At 42.7% G+C, this 19306-nt stretch overlaps 2 protein-coding genes across 3 annotated transcripts in view; both read left to right on the forward strand.

Moving 5' to 3' along the window:
- Positions 1–548: 548 nt before the first annotated feature.
- depdc7a (DEP domain containing 7, paralog a) overlaps positions 549–19306 on the forward strand; it is a 27336-nt gene continuing 8578 nt past the window's right edge. Inside the window, exons 1-4 of one of the 2 annotated variants that reach the window (XM_065012283.1) lie at positions 549–636; positions 12284–12743; positions 17322–17452; positions 17569–17761. In XM_065012283.1, the coding sequence (XP_064868355.1) occupies positions 12295–12743; positions 17322–17452; positions 17569–17761 (773 nt within the window). In that variant the 5' untranslated portion in view covers positions 549–636; positions 12284–12294. Of the gene's footprint in view, positions 637–6032; positions 6340–12283; positions 12744–17321; positions 17453–17568; positions 17762–19306 lie in introns of those variants that run through there. The other variant, XM_065012282.1, reaches the window with a different exon arrangement.
- The window catches only part of LOC135565221 (mucin-2-like), a gene marked incomplete at both ends in the record, with an annotated part of 4981 nt that continues 3522 nt past the window's right edge, over positions 17848–19306 (forward strand). The window contains one exon of the mRNA XM_065011285.1: positions 17848–18406. Coding sequence (XP_064867357.1) covers positions 17848–18406 — 559 coding nt within the window. The remainder of the gene's footprint in view (positions 18407–19306) is intronic.

Genomic DNA, 19306 nt, shown 5'->3' on the forward strand with positions numbered 1-19306 from the left:
GGTTGGTATAATGATAATTTAAATGGTTTGACCATCCAGAACCGGAGGTCAGGAAGATCTGATCACAATCGGATGAATGTGTCTTTTAATCGCCTAATGTGGGGACAATGAGAATTTGGACAAGATCAGGACATAGAACGAATGTTAGCACCAGGTATAAACAGGGCTAAGGAGAGCAGTAGAACCAGTTTTTTATGTGGATGTTTTTCGCAGGTTGACATTTATTGTCATGAGTCTTGCCCTGGAGGCAGCACTGAGTGGTTTCATGCCAGATTGGCCAGCCACGAAGTCAAAATTGCCGATATTGTAAAAATTCATGATAACTAAAATTAGCTTTTTGGTGATAATTTAAGGTTATGGTTAGCCATCATTAGGGTTAGCAGTGTGGTTAAGGTTAGGGTAAGGTTTAAAATCAGATTTTATGACTTTGTGACTGTGCCAGCGAGTGACCACTCTGCAGAGCTGCCTCCATTACACGAGTCATCCCAATAAATGCCAACCTGCATGGTTTCCACGCTTCAGGCTTGACATTGATAGTCGGTACGGAAAAGAGACAGGTCTGAATTCAAGTGTAATATTCTCCTGTAACTACATTTGGACCTTCTTGATAGCGCTGTTTGGATTAGCACATTTGTGGTGAGTTAGTCTATTAGATTATGTTATAGGTAATCCTGTGTGTGTATAAAGGTTTCTCATTAGCATACAATATATCATATACCTATATAGGTACACGACTGTTCAAAAGTTTGGGGTCACTTAGAAATGTCCTTGTTTTTGAAAGAAAAGCAAATTTTTTTGTCCATTAAAATAATATCATATTTATCAGAAATACAGTGTAGACATTGTGAATGTTGTAAATGACTATTGTAGCTGGAAACGGCAGATTTTTTTTTTTAATGGGATATCTACATTGGCGTACAGAAGTCCATTATCAGCAACCATCACTCCTGTGTTCCAATGGCACGTTGTGTTAGCTAATCCAAGTTATCATTTTAAAAAGGCTAATTGATCATTGAGACTGGTGTTTTGCGGGTACTTTTTAATGAAGCTGTGATCAGTTAATCTCATCCATAGAAATATAATCATTATTGTTCTATGTTCTTAACATGCTTAGTGAGTTTTAGTTCTGTGTTCTGAACATGCTTTGAGAGTTTTAGTTCTATGTTCTGAACATGCTTATGTTCTGAACATGCTTTGTGAGATTTAGTTCTATGTTCTCAACATGCTTAGTGAGTTTTAGTTCTATGTTCTCAACATGCTTAGTGAGTTTTAGTTCTATGTTCTCAACATGCTTAGTGAGTTTTAGTTCTATGTTCTCAACATGCTTAGTGAGTTTTAGTTCTATGTTCTCAACATGCTTAGTGAGTTTTAGTTCTATGTTCTCAACATGCTTAGTGAGTTTTAGTTCTATGTTCTCAACATGCTTAGTGAGTTTTAGTTCTATGTTCTCAACATGCTTAGTGAGTGCTCCAACACTGCCTTGAGTCCTATTTTAGAAGTTTAAGACTTCCAGTCAGCTCTTTTTTGGGGTTTCTGTTGTTAGTTTTCAGGGGAGTTGTGGAATTTCATTTATAGCGTTTGACATCGTCCTGAGCTTTGTCTTTCATGTGAATTCTCTCTGGTCTGTATTTAGTCACACCGTGGATCAGTCTGTATTGTTCTGCTTATAGGCGTGTTACATTGTGTTTTATGGTTAGGGGTTAACAGTTACTGCTCTGGGAACTGTTTAATCTGAATGTGACCTCCCAGAATGTGTGCTTCTGTAGAATGTCTAAAGATGTGTCTCTGAATGTATCTTATCTCTTTCTCTCTTCTCTAGAAAGTTAAAAAAATATTTTTCTTTATCTATAATCATCTAGGAAATTAGGTGACAGGGACAGGGAGGAGACTCAAGCAAATGCACCCCCCACACACATACTTTCTGTCTCTGTCTCTCTATCTCACACACATACACACTCCAACACACACACACCCTCTCTTACTCACTCACTCACACACACACACACACACACACACACACACACACACACACACACACACACACACATACACACATAATGTTGGAGAATGTAACCATCCTCTGTTAGACCGGTTTCCACAGTTGCCTTCTTTATTCTTCTCCAGCATTGTGTCTTTGAGAGATGACCTGTAATGTTCAGTCTTCCTCTCAGTACTCATGACGAACTGTATGCCTTGAGTTCAATATATCACCTTAATGCATCATCATTTCCATGACAATGGATTATATTTCTATAGAAATGGGGGCTCTCCAGTGAGGATCTCAGTCTGTGGATCTAACCCCTTCAGACAGGATATATCCCCTTCAGACTAGATCTATCCCCTTCAGACAGGATCTATCCCCTTCAGACTAGCTATCCCCTTCAGACTAGCTATCCCCTTCAGACAGGATCTATCCCCTTCAGACAGGATATATCCCCTTCAGACAAGATCTATGCCCTTCAGACTGGATCTATCCCCTTCAGACAGGATCTATCCCCTTCAGACAGGATCTATCCCCTTCAGACAGGATCTATCCCCTTCAGACTAGATCTATCCCCTTTAGACTAGCTACCCCCTTCAGACAGGATCTATCCCCTTTAGACTAGCTATCCCCTTCAGACAGGATCTATCCCCTTCAGACTAGCTATCCCCTTCAGACAGGATCTATCCCCTTCAGACAGGATCTATCCCCTTCAGACAGGATCTATCCCCTTCAGACAGGATATATCCCCTTCAGACAGAATCTATCCCCTTCAGACTAGATATATCCCCTTCAGACTGGATCTATGCCCTTCAGACTGGATCTATACGCTTCAGACTGGATCTATACGCTTTAGACTGGATCTATCCCCTTCAGACTGGATCTATCCCCTTCAGACAGGATCTATCCCCTTCAGACTGGATTTATACCTTTCAGACTGGATCTATCCTCTTCAGATAGGATCTATCCCCTCCAGAATGGATCTATCCCCTTCAGACTGGATCTATACCTTTCAGACTGGATGAAGTGTGTGTGTGTGTTCTGCGTGGGTGGGTGTGTGTGTGTGTGCGTGCGTGCCTGCCTTCCTGCATGTGCGTGAGTGAGTCTGTGTGGCCTCTGACAATTTGCCAAACAATCATGAGATTCCGACCACAATGAATGTTTACTAAACTGTAGACAACATAAGGGCTGTGTTTAGCCACATCATTATGGAGGCTTTGCCACCGGAGGGTGTCTGTGCACAGGTGTTACGTTTCAGATCTGTGTCCTCGGCCCCTCCTCCCTCTCACTCTCAATTCAATTCAATTCAAGGGCTTTATTGGCATGGGACACAGATGTTAACATTGCCAAAGCAATTGAAGTAGATAATAAACAAAAGTGAAATGAACAGTAAACGTTACACTCACAGAAGTTCCAAAAGAATAAAGACATTTCAAATGTCATTATGTCTATATACAGTGTCGTAACGATGTGCAAGTAGTCTCTCTCTCACTGTGTGTGTGTGCTGTGTTATGCATGAGACTGCTGCTTCTGTTTCAGTAACGTGTTACTTTGGGTGACCACTCGGCCCTGGCACCTACCCCACATGTTAGTAACTGTTGATGTCAACAGCATAAAGGTGAACATGACATGGCTGCAGGAGCTTATAGAAGGGTTGTAGGGAGAATGATGGACATGAAGTGGGCTGTAGAGACAGTCATCTGTTACTGACGTCATAGTAACACAAAGCTGAGGCAATTCCATTGTAACCAGCTTGTTACGATGCCTCCTTAATGCACTCTGACCTCCAACCTCACATCACCTATAGGACTATATCATAGTGTATCAACCTTCACATGCACACATAGCTAGGTGTTGGGTTAAGACTTGGTATAGAGAAGTGTGGAGGGACCTTAACCCAACCCCTGGTGATCTTTGTTGAGAGGTTCAGATCTGTTGACTAAGGTGTTGTGTTGACAGTTGTTGGACTGGGGTTCGATTCCCGGTCGGGGCTACTGCCCAAATTCAAATCTAATCAAATCTAATTTTATTTGTCACATACACATGGTTAGCAGATGTTAATGCGAGTGTAGCGAAATGCTTGTGCTTCTAGTTCCGACAATGCCGTAATAACCAACAAGTAATCTAGCTAACAATTCCAAAACTACTACCTTATAGACACAAGTGTAAGGGGATAAAGAATATGTACATAAAGATATATGAATGAGTGATGGTACAGAGCGGCATAGGCAAGATACAATAGATGGTATTGAGTACAGTATATAAATTTGCTACAATATCATGACTGTGGTGGTCATGAATCCATCTACCACAGGATTTGGAGGGTCTGAATAAGGGGTCATTCTCACTCAGTCAGCAACCCAAGGCTTTAGGACTCCAATCCAAGTCTTTAGGACTTTAGGACCTGGGGGGGCATGTAGCCAAGTGGTTGGAGCATTGGGCCAGTAACCCAAAGGTTGCTGGATCGAATTCCAGGGCTGACGACCGCTAAAAAATCTGTTGTTCTGCTCCTGAACAAGGCAGTTAACCCACTGTTCCCCGGTAGGCTGTCATTGTAAATAAACATCTGTTGTTCTGCCCCTGAACAAGGCAGTTAACCCACTGTTCCCCGGTAGGCTGTCATTGTAAATAAAAATGTGTTCTTAACGGACTTCCCTGGTTAAATAAGAATAAATAAAAAAAGGACTTCTCTCTGTCTCCACTCCTCAGTAACTATCCTCCCACTGTAATCCTCCTGCTCTCTCTTTCAATTCAATTCTTTCTCTGTCTGTCTGTCTGTCTCTGTCTCTCACTTAGTCAAATTTAAGCTGCTTTATTTTCATGAAAAACATTGTGTCAATATTGCCAAAGCAACAATGTATACAATATACATTGTAACAAAATTATAAATGATAGCAAATAATAATATAAAATGGTAGTAAATAATAATACAAAATTAAATAGAAAAATAATAACAAGAGTCACCTAATGTCACCTAATTATCCCTGTCACCTAATTGACTGGTAACAGTCAATAGTAGAAATGTAATAAATATAAAATCAAATTATGGAAAATGAAACTATAACTAACTTATAACTAAATAACTGTCATCTTCTTCTTTATATCAGTACTACAACTACAATCATCATTACTACGACTACTACTACCATCACTAAACTGTTATCACTACCATTACCACCCATATTTGGAATGATAAACATGAATAATTATAGTCATAACAATAATAGTAATAATAAGTAAGTTACTGTTTACTATGCAGATGTTATTATTCAGTGTCCCTCAGGCTATGGCAGGAAAATACATATTTGGCTGCAAGAGGAGCCATTGCTCCTTCACCCATAGTCTCTCTCTCTCTCTCTCTCTGTCTGTCTCGCTCTCTCTGTCTCTCTCTCTCTCTCTCTCTCCACTCAGTAGAAGTAAATGGCCTTATAAAAACACACAGAGCAGGTTGACATCCAACTGTTTCACATGCCTCCACTCTCCTCCCTACGCGCCGTCAAAGAAAAATAGTGCTTTCTTTCTATCAGCTGCTCTGCTATCAGCGGTTTTCTACTGTATGTTTAACAAGGTGAGGCTGGGAGAGGGAGCACCACAGAGCCTGGAGACTGTAGACAACCTCTGCACAGATTTTGCCTCTGTCTTTTGACATTTGAATGGATTGCCTTTATGGTGTCATAACCAAAGAATATCCAGGAGGAGTGAATGTGGTTCACTGGTTGAATGTGACTGAAGCTAGCTACAGCTGTGATTTCTCTGTTCTAGGAAATACCTTTAGAGAATTTTCAGATCTGAGTCATGCTGATGGGAATTCTTTAGGAGGTAGCCTAACAATCGTTTATTGCCTGGTTAACTGCTGATCAAACATGTCCCTGTAATTGACATGTGATAAGCTAAATGTAAGATGTCAATTCAGAACATGTAAACAGCTGAAGGGTATAAACCTTTGGTCTCTGTTAAAGAATTCGAAGCCTATAAAATGAATGGTGTGTGTGTGTGTGTGTGTGTGCGCGCGCGAAAGTGTGAGAGAGACCAAGAGGGGGAGACAGAGAGATTAAGGGGGAAATGTAACACTTAACATATTCTCGGTCTTTTCATATTCTAAATGTCTAAAAAGCGAAATACTTATCATGTAAATGAGGTTTGAGGTGGAGGCGTTATTTAACGTTGTAATCGTCCTGAATAACGTATAGCGAGCGAGGCGGTTTCGGGTCGACTGCAGTTACGTCACTGTGGTGCGAGAAGGGACTTCGGAGAAGCAAGAGGACAGACGTTAGTAGTAGGAGCCAAATGATACCGTGGAGAAGAGAGGTAGCCGTTTAGCGCTCCGGGAACTGTTTTCATGCTGCACAAACCACGAGGTAGGCCTAATAAAATATGTCATCCTTATTGATAACTTTGAAATGTTTATTTATTTATTACGAAATCATGTCACAGCTTTTGTTTTGTTTTCCAGTAAGCCTATCAGAAAATGTTAGAGAAAGTGATTTTATTTGGCTATAGTTTGTGTCAATACATAACTGTTTAGGCCATGGAGCTGAATAGATCCAAATGATTTATAGTTTAAATGTATTCTATAAGCCTATGGCTCCGTTTTTAGGTGTAACCTAGATGGGTCACATCCCAGTCAACTAAACTATATAGCCTGTAATTGCTCAACATTGTATATATTGTTTCCTAATGTAACAATTAACAGTTCATATTTTTAAATAATTAATTCATTACCATATAGCTATATACATTATTAGGCTACTTTCAGAGTCTTTTTTCTTCGGAGGAACAACAGTATTTCTGATTCCAATGATTTATGGCAGTGCAGTTTCTCAGCTCTTGTAGGCTATAGGCATAATCTGCAGTGAGAGGTATTTAGACTCAAATTCAAACTGCATGGGTTTTAGATGCACGTTAGTAGTTTCCTTCAGGCTCTATCAGTTGTGACTATTCTGAGCGCGTAGAGGAATGAACGTCACAGAACCAAGCCTAGTTTACTTTCTGTCTGATGCCTGTTGCTTTTTGTCATTCTTCGAAATATTCTTCCTAATAGGTTATAAAAAAAGTAACATCGTGAAAAGAATCATGTAAAACTACAAGGTCTTCTACCTGAGCCTAATTATTTCCAATAGGTACACTTCCGGCTACAGCAGATAGTCTCCCCTATCAATCCACAAATCAACGCGTTCCATTTGGGAGCAAGTATGCGGTGATACTGTTCCCATTGGGATTATTTACCTGCATGGTGTGCAAACACACCGCTCTCTGTTGCCCTTGACCGAATAGAGCGAATTCCCCCCTGATGCAACGCGCCCGCGAGAGGAGAGAAGGAGAGCTGGGGACTGGGGGAGGGAGGGGAAGTGGGATGTTTGGCGACAGCTATGCAAACTGGCTCCAATCTCAGTTGGGGCGGGCAAACCGAGGTGACAGACCATTCCGATTCCCAGGATTGTTTTCATCCGCACATCGACCCCGTGAACTCCTCAACTCGAGTGATGCTGACGTTGAGCAGATCCGGATTACTGTACCAGGATCCCCAGACGGTTTTTCCAGATGGTCGCCCTCTAATACCGCTTTCTTAACCCCCAAATGAAGGATTCCACTCTAATGCAGTTTACAGTAATTTATCCAGTAATGGGGTTTTCTGGGTGTTAAACCAATGGATGTCTTGTAATCCTGTGTAATTGTATTTCACCCTCATGTCTTTTTCCAGGCCTACATTAGGCTGCTATGACATTGTCATCAATATCAGCCTGGGGGTTCTTTGTTAGTCATTTAAGCAGCTATCAACCATGCTGTGATGGTCATGTCAGGTTATCTACCATGCTGTGATGGCCTTGTCAGGTTATCTACCATGCTGTGATGGTCATGTCATGTTATCTACCATGCTGTGATGGTCATGTCATGTTATCTACCATGTTGTGATGGTCATGTCAGGTTATCTACCATGCTGTGATGGTCATGTCAGGTTATCTACCATGCTGTGATAGTCATGTCAGGTTATCTACCATGCTGTGATGGTCATGTCAGGTTATATACCATGCTGTGATGGTCTTGTCAGGTTATCTACCATGCTGTGATGTTCATGTCAGGTTATCTACCATGCTGTGATGGTCATGTCAGGTTATCTACCATGCTGTGATGGTCATGTCAGGTTATCTACCATGCTGTGATGGTCATGTCAGGTTATCTACCATGCTGTGATGGTCATGTCAGGTTATCTACCATGCTGTGATGGTCATGTCAGGCTATCTGCCATGCTGTGATGGTCATGTCAGGTTATCTACCATGCTGTGATGGTCATGTCAGGTTATCTACCATGCTGTGATGGTCTTGTCAGGTTATCTACCATGCTGTGATGGTCATGTCAGGTTATCTACCATGCTGTGATGGTCTTGTCAGGTTATCTACCATGCTGTGATGGTCTTGTCAGGTTATCTACCATGCTGTGATGGTCTTGTCAGGTTATCTACCATGCTGTGATGGTCTTGTCAGGTTATCTACCATGCTGTGATGGTCATGTCAGGTTATCTACCATGCTGTGATGGTCTTGTCAGGTTATCTACCATGCTGTGATGGTCTTGTCAGGTTATCTACCATGCTGTGATGGTCTTGTCAGGTTATCTACCATGCTGTGATGGTCTTGTCAGGTTATCTACCATGCTGTGATGGTCATGTCAGGTTATATACCATGCTGTGATGGTCATGTCAGGTTATCTACCATGCTGTGATGGTCATGTCAGGTTATCTACCATGCTGTGATGGTCATGTCAGGTTATCTACCATGCTGTGATGGTCATGTCAGGTTATCTACCATGCTGTGATGGTCATGTCAGGTTATCTACCATGCTGTGATGGTCATGTCAGGTTATCTACCATGCTGTGATGGTCATGTCAGGTTATCTACCATGCTGTGATGGTCTGTCAGGTTATCTGCCATGCTGTGATGGTCATGTCAGGTTATCTACCATGCTGTGATGGTCATGTCAGGTTATCTACCATGCTGTGATGGTCTTGTCAGGTTATCTACCATGCTGTGATGGTCATGTCAGGTTATCTACCATGCTGTGATGGTCTTGTCAGGTTATCTACCATGCTGTGATGGTCATGTCAGGTTATCTACCATGCTGTGATGGTCTTGTCAGGTTATCTACCATGCTGTGATGGTCTTGTCAGGTTATCTACCATGCTGTGATGGTCTTGTCAGGTTATCTACCATGCTGTGATGGTCTTGTCAGGTTATCTACCATGCTGTGATGGTCTTGTCAGGTTATCTACCATGCTGTGATGGTCTTGTCAGGTTATCTACCATGCTGTGATGGTCTTGTCAGGTTATCTACCATGCTGTGATGGTCTTGTCAGGTTATCTACCATGCTGTGATGGTCTTGTCAGGTTATCTACCATGCTGTGATGGTCTTGTCAGGTTATCTACCATGCTGTGATGGTCTTGTCAGGTTATCTACCATGCTGTGATGGTCTTGTCAGGTTATCTACCATGCTGTGATGGTCTTGTCAGGTTATCTACCATGCTGTGATGGTCTTGTCAGGTTATCTACCATGCTGTGATGGTCATGTCAGGCTAAAATCTTTTTATTGTTATTTTATCCAGAGTTGTGCTGTTATTCAGGCTATCAGCTGCCTGTCAAACAGCTGTAGTGACTGGACGCTGCCTGTTACAACATAGTTTATTGGTTACATCAGTAATATGCAAAACCTTCCAAGCGGTACAGGATATTGTGTTGTCGGAGTGCCGTCCGAAGAGGGAAACTGTGTTTGACATTAATGGGACACATTAACCTGTGGTTCATGGAAATAGGAGACATCCAGCACACACCTTCTTCCTTATGGACCTGTTTTGTTACGTCAATGAAAGGAAAGTGAATGTCTGCTCACTGCCTGCTAACTACGCTCCAGGTGGGAGGTGCCCTTTGACACAGATCTAGAATCAGATTACCATCCTCAAATCATAACCTTAACCATTAAGGGTGAAAATGTAAAACTGATGTTAGATCATCTTAGGAGCAACTTTATCCTACTCCGTCTGGTGCCGTCTGGCACGGTGTGTTTTGGGGTCATAATGGTCTTTATCAGGTTGTGATGTCATATGAGTCTGTAGTGGTGCTGTGAGGAAGTGATTGAAGAGGTTCAGTCCCCAGTGTTCTATTCTCAGCTCCTTCCTGAACACTGCGCTAACATTTGCTTACCAGTCTTTAAATGGTTCCCGCTGGGGGAGGAATAAAAGCTTCGCACAGACCTAAAAAAAAAAACACAACCCCCCCCCCACACACACACACACCCTTTCCCTTCCACAACCCCCCCACACACACACCCTTTCCTTCCACAACCCCCCCCACACACACACACCCTTTCCTTCCACAACCCCCCCCACACACACACCCTTTCCTTCCACAACCCCCCACACACACACACACCCCTTTCCTTCCACAACCCCCCACACACACACACCCTTTCCTTCCACAACCCCCCCACACACACACACCCTTTCCTTCCACAACCCCCCCCACACACACACCCCTTTCCTTCCACAACCCCCCCCCCACACACACACACACCCTTTCCTTCCACAACCCCCCCCCCACACACACACACCCTTTCCTTCCACAACCCCCCCACACACACACCCCCTTTCCTTCCACAACCCCCCCCACACACACACACACCCCCTTTCCTTCCACAACCCCCCACACACACACCCCTTTCCTTCCACAACCCCCCCCCCACACACACACACCCTTTCCTTCCACAACCCCCCCCACACACACACCCCCTTTCCTTCCACAACCCCCCACACACACACCCCCTTTCCTTCCACAACCCCCCCCACACACACCCCTTTCCTTCCACAACCCCCCCACACACACACCCTTTCCTTCCACAACCCCCCCACACACACACACCCTTTCCCTTCCACAACCCCCAGCAAAACCAATGACAGCAGTGGGGTAGGCAAGCTGTGCCTCACGTTCATCTCAACGAGAACTTCACCAGCCCCTTCCCCTCAACATCTCAACGAGGACTTCACCAGCCCCTTTCCCTCAACATCTCTCATCTTTTTGATGAGTTTGAAATGATTAGCCTCACTGGTGCGATCTGATGACGTTCAGTGAGTGAGTGTGTGTGTGTGTGTGTGTGTGTGTGTGTGTGGGATACGGCCCATCCTGTTGATGTGGCTGGATAGGAAAGAGCATGCTGGGATGGATCAGCCTGGAGCTGACAATCTCATCATTGTGGTTGAGATAGCCCTGGAGATGCGGCTGACAATCTCATCATTGTATCAGAGTTGGATGAAGAGGGATGGGTGCGGTGTGTACATCTGTTTGTGTGTGTGTGTGTGTTAGAAGAGTGTCTGTATGTTATAGGGGATCGGTTGGGGGGGGACATTAGTCCCAATGGTGCCATTACAAGGTGTGTGTGTGTGTGTGTGTGTGTGTGTGTGTGTGTGTGTGTGTGTGTGTGTGTGTGTGTGTGTGTGTGTGTGTGTGTGTGTGTGTGTGTGTGTGTGTGTGTGTGTGTGTGTGCTATGTAGTGTAATGTCAAGGCTGGTGAGTGTGCTATTGTTCTTGGCCTAGAAGGTTCTTTACTTTGGAGATGTTGAACTGTTGAATAGCTCTGTAAAGGAGATGTTGAACTATTGGAAGAGCTCTGTAAAGGAGATGTTGAACTGTTGAAGAGCTCTGTAAAGGAGATGTTGAACTGTTGGGAGAGCTCTTTAAATGAGATTTTGAACTGTTGGAAGAGCTCTGTAAAGGAGATGTTGAACTGTTGGGAGAGCTCTGTAAAGGAGATGTTGAACTGTTGAAGAGCTCTGTAAAGGAGATGTTGAACTGTTGGAAGAGCTCTGTAAAGGAGATGTTGAACTGTTGGAAGAGCTCTGTAAAGGAGATGTTGAACTGTTGGGAGAGCTCTGTAAAGGAGATGTTGAACTGTTGGAAGAGCTCTGTAAAGGAGATGTTGAACTGTTGGGAGAGCTCTGTAAAGGAGATGTTGAACTGTTGGAAGAGCTCTGTAAAGGAGATGTTGAGCTGTTGAAGACCTCTGTAAAGGAGATGTTGAGCTGTTGAAGAGCTCTGTAAAGGAGATGTTGAAGACCTCTGTAAAGGAGATGTTGAGCTGTTGAAGAGCTCTGTAAAGGAGATGTTGAAGACCTCTGTAAAGGAGATGTTGAGCTGTTGAAGAGCTCTGTAAATTCTACTACTCAGATATAAAGAGTGGACTTTAGAACACTGTGATCTGTGCTGAATTGACTGAGTTTCATGCTCTCTCACCCCCCGTCCTCCTATTCCCTCCCCCAGGAGAGCAGGGCATGGCCGGTAAGCCGTTCCGGGCCACCTTCATCTGGAGCAGCATCATCGCCAACCTCCAGCAGCGCATCCAGGTCAAGCGCCACCGTCATAAGCTCAAGACCTACCATGACTGTTTCCTGGGGTCAGAGGCTGTGGACGTGGTGCTGGCCCATGTCATCCAGTCACGGTTCTGCGGCGATGCCGAGGTGCCTCGCTCCAAGGCCGTACGCCTCTGCCAGGCCCTGATGGATTCGCGGGTGTTCGAGGCGGTGGGCACCAACGTATTTGGGAATAAGGAGAAGAGGCGTGCCACCTTCGAGGACAGTAGCTGTAGTCTGTACCGGTTGCTTCCGCTTCCGTCTAGTCCCACTACCATGACCAGCTCGCACTCGACGAGCACCATCACCATCGAGAGTGGATACGACTCGCCGAGCAAACACCGGAACAGCTACAGCCCACCTCTCAAACGGTACGGTCGGCTGAGTTTAAAGCTTTGTTCATGAATTGATATGTTTCGTAATCCTTCCCAAATAGCGGATTAACAATGGATTCCTTTTATGAGGGCTTTCATCCTAAAACTCACCAATGACCTCTGTGACCTTGTGCTTGCTCTCACTGATTGGTGCTTCTCAGTTGTCCAATCAAGGCTCTCCTTGCTGATGATTGTGATAATGTCCCAGTAAACCTAATTTGCATGATTCCTATGATTTTTGGCTCTGTATTAAAGAACGGGTATTTCTTCTCTCTACCCAAACACACAGTTAGACACTCGGTTAGAGAGCTCCTTGTTAGGCAGTGAGACAGGGACTGTATGGTTTGACTCAGAGTTCTGTAAGTGATTATGGGTTTAGAGAACTTGTCACAGAGCCTGCAGATTTGGCCCCGTTGGTCATTATTCTGGGAGGTCCAGACATAAAGAGTTGATGTCAATGCTTTCAATCTGTGTTGTGGATGCTATGTGTCTCTCCTCTGTCTTTAAGAGTGTAGAACATTAAGTAGCTATTCTACATGAAACTTAGGCTTTTTTCTAAAGAATTACTAAAGGAAACTAGAGTGTAGAGGACGGAAATCTGCACTGAGACCAAAAGGGGAACTGAAGTGGTGTGATGATCATATGATATGGCCATCGGCCATGGTGGCTCTCTGGTCTCCCCCTAACCATGTGAAGTGGTCCTGAGTGACAGCTCAGTACTGTACCCATGAAAACATGCTGCCTCCAATCTGTTTCACTGAGATGAAAGAGTGGAGAGAGAGAGTAGAGAGAGCGAGCAGACCGTGTGTGTGTGTGTGTGTGTGTGTGTGTGTGTGGGTAGAGAGAGAGAGAGCGAGAGAGAGACTAGAGAGAGGGGACTCCTATGGTAGGTACACCTATAGCTTATCTCTTGGCAGTAGTATTGTAGACTACTTTACCACTGACCTCAACCTAGAGTCTCAGAGCGTTCACAGGCAGCCCACTGACACCCCTATCAGACCACAGCAAAATCACAGTCTACTTGAACAGAGCAATAGTCAATAATGAGGCATCAAAGCCAAAGGAACTGAGTAATATTAAGGAATGCTATAGATGGAAGGAATGTAGTTTGGAAACCTACCAAAAAACAATTAGGCAACAACAAATGTAATCCCTTTTGGACAACTCCCTGGACAAAACGTTCCACTGCAATAGTGAAGGTGTAAACTTAGCAGTAGAAAATCTTCACAATATATTTGACCTCAGCTTATCAAATCTAAAAATCTCAAATAGAAAACCAAAGAAAATCAAAAACAATGACAAATGATTTGATGAGGAATGCAAAAATCTAAGAAGGAAATTGAGAAAACTGTCCAACCAAAAACATAGAGACCAAGAAAACATAAGTCTACGCCTTCACTATGGTGAATCACAAAACAAATACAGAAATACACTACGGAAAAAGAAGGAACAGCACGTCAGAAATCAGCTCAATGTAATTGAAGAATCCATAGACTCTAACCACTTCTGGGGAAAATTGTAAAACACTAAACAAACAACAACAACAAGAATTATCTATCAAAAATGGAGATGTATGGTTAACCACTTCTCCAATCTTGTTGGCTCTATAACAAAGAGCAAAAACATATACATAATCAAATACAAATATTAGAATCAACTATTAAAGACTACCAGAAGCCACTGGATTCTCTAATTACCTTGAATGAGCTACAGGACAAAATAAAAACCATCCAACCCAAAAAGGCCTGTGGGGTTGATGGTATTCTCAATGAAATTATAAAATATACAGACAACAAATCCCAATTGGCTATATTTAAACTGTTTAACATCATCCTCAGCTCTGGCATCTTCCCCAATATTTGGAACCAAGGACTGATCACCACAATCCACAAAAGTGGAGACAAATTTGACCCCAATAACTCCCGTGGGATATGCTCCAACAGCAACCTTGGGAAAATCCTCTGCATTATAAACAACATACTTGTACATTTACTCAGAGAAAACAATGTACTGAGCAAATGTCAAATTGGCTTTTTACCAAATTATCGTACGACAGACCACGTATTCACCCCCCCATCTTAATTGACAAACAAACAAACCAAAACAAAGGCAAAGTCTTCTCATGCTTTGTTGATTTCAAAACAGCCTTTGACTCAATTTGGCATGAGGGTCTGCTATACAAATTGATGGAAAGTGGTGTTGGGGGGAAAAACATACGACATTATAAAATCCATGTACACAAACAACAAGTGTGCGGTTAAAATTGGCAAAAAACACACATTTATTCCCACAGGGCCGTGGGGTGAGACAGGGATGCAGCTTAAGCCCCACCCTCTTCAGCATATATATCAACGAATTGACGAGGGCACTAGAAAAGTCTGCAGCACCCGGCCTCACCCTACTAGAATATGAAGTCAAATGTCTACTGTTTGCTGATGATCTGGTGCTTCTGTCACCAACCAAGGAGGGCCTACAGCAGCACCTAGATCTTATGCACAGATTCTGTCAGACCTGGGCCCTGACAGTAAATCTCAGTAAGACCAAAATAATGGTAACATTTAAATTGAAAAAAGGTCCAGTCACCAGGACCACAGATACGAATTCCATCTAGACACCGTTGCCCTGGAGCACACAAAAAACGATACATACCTTGGCCTAAACATCAGCGCCACAGGTAACTGGGGCGGCAGGGTAGCCTAGTGGTTAGAGCATTGGACTAGTAACCGGAAGGTTGCAAGTTCAAATCCCCGAGCTGACGAGGTACAAAATCTGTCGTTCTGCCCCTGAACAGGCAGTTAACCCACTGTTCCTAGGCCGTCATTGAAAATAAGAATTTGTTCTTAACTGACTTGCCTAGTAAAATAAAGGTCAAATAAAAATAAACTTCCACAAAGCTGTGAACGGTCTGAGAGACAAGGCAAGAAGGGCATTCTATGCCATCAAAAGGAACATAAAGTTGGACATACCAATTAGGATCTGGCTAAAAATACTTGAATCAGTTATAGAGCCCATTGCCCTTTATGGTTGTGAGGTCGCTCACCAACCAAGAATTTATAGAATGGGACAAACACGAAATTGAGACTCTGCATGCAGAATTCTGCAGAAATATCCTCTGTGTACAACGTAGAACACCAAATAATGCATGCAGAGCAGAATTAGGCCGATACCCGCTAATGATCAATATCCAGAAAAGAGCCGTTCAATTCTACAACCACCTAAAAGGAAGTGATTCCCAAACCTTCCAAAACAAAGCCATCACCTACAGAGAGATGAACCTGGAGAAGAGTCCCCTAAGCAAGCTTGTCCTGGGGCTCTGTTCACAAACACAAACACACCCTACAGAGCCTCAGGACAGCAACACAATTAGACTCAACCAAATCATGAGAAAACAACAAGATAATTACTTGACATATTGAAAATAATTAACAAAAAACAGAGCAAACTAGAATGCTATTTGGCCCTAAACAGAGAGTACACAGTGGCAGAATACCTGGCCACTGTGACTGACCCAAATTTAAGGAAAGCTTTGACTATGTACAGACTCAGTGAGCAAAGCCTTGCTATTGTGAAAGGCAGCCGAAGGCAGACATGGCTCTCAAGGGAAGACAGGCTATGTGCTCACTGCCCACAACATGAGGTGGAAACTGAGCAGCACTTCTCCTGCCGAATGTATGACCATATTAGAGACACATATTTCCTTCAGATTACATGGATCCACAAAGAAATTGAAAACTAACCTGATTTTGATAAACTCCCATATCTACTGGGTGAAATACCACAGTGTGTCATCACAGCATCAATATTTGTGACCTGTTGCCACAAGAAAAGGTCAACCAGTGAAGAACAAACACCATTGTAAATACAACCCATATTTATGCTTATTTATTTTCCCTTTTGTACCTTAACCATTTGTGCATCATTACAACACTGTATATATATAGATAATATCACATTTATAATGTCTTTATTCTTTTGGAACTGTAATGTTTACTCTTCATTTATATTGTTTATTTCACTTTTGTATATTATCTACTTCACTTGCTTTGGCAATGTTAACACATGTTTCCCATGACAATAAAGCCCCTTGAATTGAGTAGAGTAGAGTAGAGTAGAGTAGAGTAGAGTAGAGATAGATAGATAGATAAAATGTCAGAGCCACACGTTTAGGTGAACTGTGCTCCCAAGGAGTTTTCTATAAAAACACACCAAGCTCACTCTTGAGGAAAAGTAAGATTGCACCAAGTACAGCGTTTAAAATGTAAAATGTACTGATTCTATCAAAAGCCAAAGAGGAGCGTGGAAGGATATTGTGGAAGGATATTGTGGAAGGATATTGGTCGAGAGTATTTGTTTTGCTAAATGTGTTTTCCCACCTATTTCATCAAATCATCTTTCACTAAGTAGACATATTCTGGTCACCTGTGATTGAACATGTTCTAAATGCTGCTTTGAGTTCCAGTAATAACAGGTCTGTGATTGAACATGTTCAAAATACTCCTTTGAGTTCCAGTAATAACAGGTCTGTGATTGGCCCCCATCATGTCCACTGATTTCTCTCAATATGGTTGTCCTCAGTAAAGAGGACCAGTACTCCAACAACCACTCTCCGGTCAAAACAGACAAATCACTAGAGGACGTGTTGGGGAACCTCAACATCACCTCAACCATCACCCCACAGATGATCAACCTCGGCCTCTCACAGGAGTGTAAGTGTCCATAGAAATGTGTCCCAGAATGATTATCAGTGTGTGTTTGTTACTTTGGTAGTGTGTATGTGTGGTAAAGTGTCCGTTATAGTGACTTGTCTTCCTGTTTTCCTCAGTGGTGGGTGAGGTGTGGCGCCAGCAGACGGTGTTCAGGCTGCTACAGCTGATAGAGCTCCCCCTTCTGGAGAGTCTGTTGGAGGGAGAGGAGCGGCCCAGGCCCCCTCTACACAGCATGGACAGTGACCCAGACCTGCTCTACACATCCAGCTACCTGGACAGAGAGGTCCTGAAGGCCTTCAGCGAAGCACAGTACGTCTCCTACTACTACTAGTCCTACTACTACTACTACTACTAGTCCTACTAGTCCTACTACTACTAGTCCTACTAGTCCTACTACTACTACTACTAGTCCTACTAGTCCTACTACTACTAGTCCTACTACTACTACTACTACTAGTCCTACTACTACTACTACTACTAGTCCTACTAGTCCTACTACTACTAGTCCTACTAGTCCTACTACTACTACTAGTCCTACTACTACTACTAGTCCTACTACTACTACTACTACTACTAGTTCTACTACTACTATTAGTCCTACTACTACTACTAGACCTACTACTACTACTAGTCCTACTACTACTACTAGTCCTACTACTACTCATCCTACTACTACTACTACTACTAGTCCTACTCCTACTCATTATACTACTACTACTACTAGTCCTACTACTACTAGTCCTACTACTAGTCCTACTACTACTAGTCCTACTAGTCCTACTAGACCTACTACTACTACTAGTCCTACTACTAGTCCTACTACTACTCATCCTACTACTACTACTGCTAGTCCTACTACTACTCATACTACTACTACTACTAGTCCTACTACTACTACTAGTCCTACTACTACTACTAGTCCTACTACTATTACTACTACTAGTCCTACTACTACTACTACTACTAGTCCTACTGCTACTAGTCCTACTAGTACTTCTACATTTACATTACATTTAAGTCATTTAGCAGACGCTCTTATCCAGAGCGACTTGCAAATTGGTGCGTTCACCTTATGACATCCAGTGGAACAGCCACTTTACAATAGTGCATCTAAATCTTTTATGGGGGGGTGAGAAGGATTACTTTATCCTATCCTACTACTCATCCTACTACTACTACTAGTCCTACTACTACTACTAGTCCTACTACTACTAGTCCTACTACTACTACTATTAGTCCTACTACTAGTCCTACTACTACTCGTCCTACTACTACTACTACTAGTCCTACTACTACTACTACTACTAGTCCTACTACTACTACTAGTCCTACTATTACTAGTCCTACTAGTCCTACTACTACTACTAGTCCTACTACTAGTCCTACTACTATTACTACTAGTCCTACTACTACTACTAGACCTACTACTACTACTAGTCCTACTACTACTCATCCTACTACTACTACTACTACTAGTCCTACTCCTACTCATTCTACTACTACAACTAGTCCTACTACTACTACTAGTCCTCCTACTACTACTAATATTAGTCCTACTACTACTTCTGCTACTATTACTACTACTACTACTAATAATAATATTAGTCCTACTACTACTAGTCCTACTACTAATATTAGTACTACTACTACTATTAGTCCTACTACTACTATTAGTCCTACTACTACTAATATTAGTACTACTACTACTACTAATAATATTAGTCATACTACTACTACTATTAGTCCTACTACTACTACTATTAATACTACTACTAATAATAATAGTCCTACTACTGCTACTACTACTACTACTATTACTACTAATATTAGTCCTACTACTGCTGCTACTACTAC

Source organism: Oncorhynchus nerka, linkage group LG27, assembly GCF_034236695.1.
Source record: "Oncorhynchus nerka isolate Pitt River linkage group LG27, Oner_Uvic_2.0, whole genome shotgun sequence".
Classification (NCBI taxonomy): Eukaryota; Metazoa; Chordata; class Actinopteri; order Salmoniformes; family Salmonidae; genus Oncorhynchus; species Oncorhynchus nerka.